Raw genomic sequence first — 6,000 nt, forward strand, 5'->3', positions numbered from 1 at the left:
TAGTTTATCCTGGATAACAGTATGTTCATAGTTAAAACACATCCACAAGCCTCTGTGGCCCACAGTGGCTCCATGAAGAGAGAGGAAAATCAGGTAATCTTGTCTTGCTTTCTCTTGGCTCCAAGACAGAAACTAATATAAGCCTACAAGCTACTGAGTCAACGTTCAGTAACACCCAACCAATTCTCCCTTCTAACAAGGGCCAAATTGTTTAAAGGTTGATTTTAATAAGTTATAATACAAGCTATTATGGCAAGGTTAGCATCAGCACATGCTCCACCCCAAAGGCAATCTTACTTTGTAGCATATGTAACAGCTACTCTGGTATAGCTGCGTTCTAAGGAGTTGCAGCACTTGACCACTTTCAAAGCAGTAAAAGTTCAACATTTCATGTACTTAGTCTTCAAAATAACTGCATGTAAGTTTTTAGCACAAGTCTTGTAAGCAATGTGAGCCTACCAGTGAACAAAAGTCATCAGTATAACATAAAAGTTCAGAAAAAGTTCCTTTCAAACTCAGTATCTTTAGAAGATCTTTCAGCATGCCTCTCATCCTGCTCTGGCTTCAATGTATTGTGTAACAGTCCCCATCTTCCACTACAGCACTGAATTAAAATACAAAAATAAAGCCAGGAACTCTATGAAGGAACAACATCTCTCCACCCATATATATATAGTGCCCAAGACTTCCATCGAGATATTCAGATGAGTAGAGTTGCTTTTTAGAGGCATTTTTTCATTTCAGTAACCATCATCTTAAAATTGTATTACAATCTTCAATTCCATCATCTAGCCTTCAGAGGCGTTTTTATTTGGAAACAGAAACAGTTAGATGAGCACCCACAGACTATCCATCAATTTCACATACTCTCTTTCCTCCCCTCACTGGTGATGACTAATGCCTGGCTAAGATCCTTAACAGCTTACTCTTTGAACTGTCAACAAGAAAGCCATCATTTCTTCAGGTCACTGTCTAGTAACTATTGGATAAGCAGCTAGAAAAATATTTTGCCAGACACACACACATAGCGTACTACAGATTGGGGTTTTTTCAAATCAAAGGAAGTGTTCACAGAAAAAATGCACCTAGATCTGATATGACAGTGTCTGTAGCTTTGGCAACAGGCATCATGAATTAAAGTCTTGCTTAAGGCACTTTTGGCTGCAGCTTTGCTAGCAAAAATTAAAGTAATAGGTCAAATGAGACAGAAAAGCTGTATCATCATAAAGACGACAAAAGAAAAAACAGGGCACCTGGGTCTGAACTGTCCTAGTGGGGCTGATAAGAATGATAAGAGCCAGGCAAGCATTGCTGTTTCAACCTACAGGTTACCAGATTGTTCAATCAACCTAGGTCTCACAAGTAGGTGAGCCAACTGCAGATTAGCTGGAAGTCACTAGAACAGAATTCAGATGTTCATCACTTGCCATCTTCAAATCAGCAATGGAAACAAAATTTCTCCCCCTTCACGCACTTCAAAACCAGGGTATTATCCGCAAACACAAACTGTACCTAGATGCTCATACCCAAGCTATATTTAAGTATCAGAACTTTCACATGCAACATCTCAAACATGTTTCAACTAGCTCACAGATGGTCAGAGGGAATGTTAACAGAGAGATACCGCTCCCTTTAAGGCCTTTTTTGTTGTATACATACAAAAAGACTGGGGTCTAAATACATCACAGCAGCTATACCTCTGATATGGACCAAGCCTTCCAGCAGCTGCATTACACTTCCACAGCAAAGTACTCAGCAGTTGTACCATTTTTACCATAAGCTCTTTGAAGCAAAATTATTTTCAGTATTTATCCAGAACAAGTTATTTAGAATAAAAATAGCAACACATTATGGTCCTATAATGAATTCTAATATAAGCAATGTGTATAACTTGGAGAAGTTCACTATGTCTGCGTGTCCATGGAGAAAGACGCTGTCCTTTGGGTCACAGGCTTTTGTGAAGATGCATTTCACCAGTTCTTCAGGGATGCATTAACTGGCTGTAGAAATTAATCAGTAATCCATTTAAAAGAATTCCCTCTAAACTAGCTAAACTGGCGTTTCCTCAGACACAGTGATTTCTTCCCAAATTCAAAACAAAGAAGAACTCAACACAGAAGGCAGCAATTTTGAGATTATCCATTTCTCCGACCAAGCAGCTGTCTGACACATCTCTTGCAAGAGCAGTAAAAACTAAGTTTTCAAATTTGTTAACATTTGACCATATGCTTATGACATCTGAATCCTCCCAAAGCAAGCAAGTTCAGCTTGTGGACCTGGACAATAAATGGCCTGGTAGAATAATTCAGATGGTCCCTTGCTCTCTTATTAAAATAACTTTAGAGTAAAACATGAGCTGAATGGATTTTCTTCACAGGAACAACTCTCTTATCTACTACTTGCGCTATCTGCCTCTTTAAACACCTCCAAAGACAAACTTACTTACTGTATAGAGCTTAAGGGAGCTTAATTATAACACTTAAAAGAATCTACTAAAAAAGTAAATCTGAGACCTAATAAAACTATTTTGAACACAGTAAGCAGACTGTCTTCCTCTGGTCTCTCATGACCTGAGATTCCTTACTATCAAATATGGTAAGAAACAGAAAAGATAATTAATATGTTTGTAACTATTCATATCCAAGAAACCTGAATCAGAGACCAACGTATGAACACATTTTTTACAGTATCCTTATAAGGCGTAAGGTTTGTATACTTGTGGACTGAAAAGTCCATATACAAAGCTTGCTCTTCATGAGTGCTACATTCCTCACTATAGCAGTCTCAAGTATTTGAGAAGCACCGAGTCTCTTCTCCAATTATTAAGGTGACTGAACAACTTCCTGTTTTAATACAGTTACTACAGAAACAAGACAGACCTTCCTTCGGGTTTACAAGAGTTCCTATGATATCCTACGAATCACTACAGTACCTGACCCGCGTTTGGGCTTAGCCTCATCGTCCTCTTCTCCGCTTCTGTCTTATCAACATCGCCCTGCCAACCTCGCAGCTCCCTGCCCGGCCCACTCGAGGCCTCCCCCGGGCCCCGTCAGCCCACACCCATTCCCAGGCTAGAGAGTGCCGCCCGCAGCACTGGCTGCCCTAGCGCCGACCCACACCGACAGCTGGCCGCTCCAGGTGCCCGCCCGGGCCGGCACAAACCCTGCGGCGCGGCCCGGAGCCCCATGCCCCACGGGGACCCCCGCCCGCACCCACCGCTTCTTCGGGATAGAACCGGAGGACGGCCCAGAGGAGCCCCCCTGCCCCTTGCAGGGGCCCGTGCAGAGCGCTTCCCGCTCCGAAGCCCGTGGCGAGCCCCGCAAGTGCCCAGAGATGATGCGCAGCCGCCGCCGAGCGGAGGATGGGGAGCCGCCGCCGCTTCCCGCTGCCTCCTCCGCCGCGGCCGCCATCACACTTCCGTGTTGTGCCGCCGATCGCCGCCGGGTGAGAGGTCGGACGAACGGAAGGAGCCTCCCGTTCTCCCCTCATATGGGCCGTCCCAGCATGCACCACCGCTTGCCTTCTTCTCGCCCCGCTTCGCCTCACCCCGCCTCGCTCCGCCCTGCCCTGCCCTGCCGAGCCGGAGCTAGGGGAGCAGCGGCTTTCCAACTCTCCAACGCGGTAGAGGACGCGCAGAGGGCGAGAGGTTCGAGGGGAGGGGTGTTTCCATAAGAGGTCTTGCCGTCCGCCCGAGCAGTTGCCTAGCTCACCAGTTTAGAGCTTGCATGATAAAACATGTGAAAAATTACCTTTTGTGTGATAATTATAGTCCCTTTACATCTCTTAAAGAGATTTGTGAGAGCACAAAGGTGTGTATTCTTTAAAAATTAGGATTGCTTAAGTTAATGATGAAATGCTAATTAGTGGCAATAAGATAGGTGGGTTACTTAATAAATAGGGTGGCAGGTAACAGGTAATCCTACAGGAGTTACAGATTTTATCATTGGTGTTGACAGGGACACAAGGCCCTGGGAAGTGGGGTGCTGCTTAGCCAAGTGCTGGCTGTGCTTCCACACCACACATTGCTAGAAGAGAAACTCCAAGCTTTTGATAATCCATTCCTTCCCGTAAAGCTACACTTGAAATGAACACAGACTGACTGGTGGAAATCTATCCCCTTCTGTAGTGCATACAGCCATCACTAGGTATGGAAGTGTCAATCCTGACCCTGTTTGAGCCCAGTGGGAACAGCTGCAATTGACCATGTGGCATCACTTGAAGAACGAGAAGATTGAGGGTTTTAGGGGAGATAACAGATACCCCAGGTGCTCCCTGTTACTAGGAATTTAATGCTCCTGAATGATTTGGTCAGCATTGAATTTCCACTCAGGAAAAGATGTGGGAACTGGAAAAATTTTAAAGAAAATGAAAGGAGAATGAACAAAGGCTCCACAAACTGAGTCCATTAAGGAAGGCTAAGGAAGATAGGTTGCCAGTTTTCAAATATATGAAAGACTGCTGTGAAGTGTAAGGTAACAATCAAATCTCTGTCCTTCATGGCTATGTTGGTGAGAAGTAATGAGCTCAAACTTGAAGATATAACTTTAGTATTAGCATTAGAGTACTTTCTAATGGCAGTGAAAATTAAAAAAAAAAAAAGTTATTTGCCTAAGTAGAAAATTAAGTCAGCTTCATTAAGCAGCATTAAGAACAGACAATGTAAGTTTATCAATAGAGATGATATTGTTATAACCAGTTCTGGGCAGTTATAATCAGTTCAGGGCAAGGTGATGGACTAGATGACCTGCTCAGATTAATTCCAGCTTTCTCCTTATGACATGAAATACCTCACACTGATGAAGCAAGCCTGTGCTGTTGTCGCATAAGACCTGCTTTCATTGTTAGCTCTTGCAGTGGGATAGCACCAACCAGGTTTTTGGAAGTCTTGAAGTGGAATGTTGTTATCTATGCAATTACTAAAGCTTTCATGATGACATGTTGCCTATCACTGTTGATTTATTTGTTCATTCTTTCTGTGTACACCCCATGTTTGCTATATCACATGAAAAATCATAAAGCTCTCACCTTACCCTCTTTGAATTTCTTTCAGGGACCTTTTTCTCCCATACTTCAACACAATATCTTTCCATTAGCTAAACGTCTAGCAGAAAGTTCTCCAGGGAGCAGTATGTGGTGCACAAGCAGTGAGACTTAGGTTCAGTTCCCTACTTCATATACAATATTGGTATCTCTTTGAGGCGTAGGTCCCCATAAATAAGCCAGGGGTAACAGTATCTCCCTAGAGAGACTGATTTCAAGATAAATACACTGAGGAGTGTGTGGCAATATAAGATCAACCCTTACAGAACCTGAGGGAAAGCAGTGTAGTTTGACTAGAAAACAGTCTGTCATTTCCCTGGGGCGGGAATTGCACTAGTTGCAATGGCCTCTCAAACTTAAGGTTAGGTTTCTGGTATTCCTGCAACATAAACAGCTCTTCAGGCAGTTTGATAGTTGGTTATGAAGTTACATTTCCCCCCTGTGAATAATTTGTGTACTACTTTGTGTATTAACTCAAGCATATCCACATTTAACTGTCTGCTGCTGTGGAGGCAGTCTGTAGGGAACACACACAGATCTCTTGACCGAGTTTCTATTCACATTGTTTACTGAAGTTATGGATATAGCTGGGGGGACTTTAAGTCACAGCTATCTATATATTTCCACATTGCCAATGCTGACAAAGAGATACTAGACTCACTGTACTGAGCTTTGGGTTTTCCTAGAGTGTTTCTTTGTATCACAGTCATTTGTAAGGAACAACAATGAGTCTGTTGCTCATTTATTTGATGCTAATCAAAGGTTTTCAGTAAAGAACTGAATTCAGCTACTATCTGATAAGCAATGTTTGTCACCACCTCAGAACTTTATTTTCCAAAAAGTTCCCAACTAATATTCAGGTGCCTGTGCAGCTGGAGATTTAACTGAGAATGGTAGAGGCATGGGGGTATGGTTTGGAAAAGAGTGAGAGCCCTTGTCTTAGATGGAGAAAACGTGCAG

At 43.0% G+C, this 6,000-nt stretch overlaps 1 protein-coding gene across 2 annotated transcripts in view; it reads right to left on the reverse strand.

Moving 5' to 3' along the window:
• Positions 1-3,477, reverse strand: part of AGPS (alkylglycerone phosphate synthase) — a 57,312-nt gene extending 53,835 nt beyond the window's left edge. For both annotated transcript variants that reach the window (XM_054174168.1, XM_054174161.1), the window contains exon 1: positions 3,217-3,477. In XM_054174168.1, coding sequence (XP_054030143.1) covers positions 3,217-3,410 — 194 coding nt within the window. In that variant the 5' untranslated portion in view covers positions 3,411-3,477. The remainder of the gene's footprint in view (positions 1-3,216) is intronic.
• Positions 3,478-6,000: the final 2,523 nt, after the last annotated feature.

The sequence above is a fragment of the Dryobates pubescens genome, chromosome 2 (assembly GCF_014839835.1).
Source record: "Dryobates pubescens isolate bDryPub1 chromosome 2, bDryPub1.pri, whole genome shotgun sequence".
Classification (NCBI taxonomy): Eukaryota; Metazoa; Chordata; class Aves; order Piciformes; family Picidae; genus Dryobates; species Dryobates pubescens.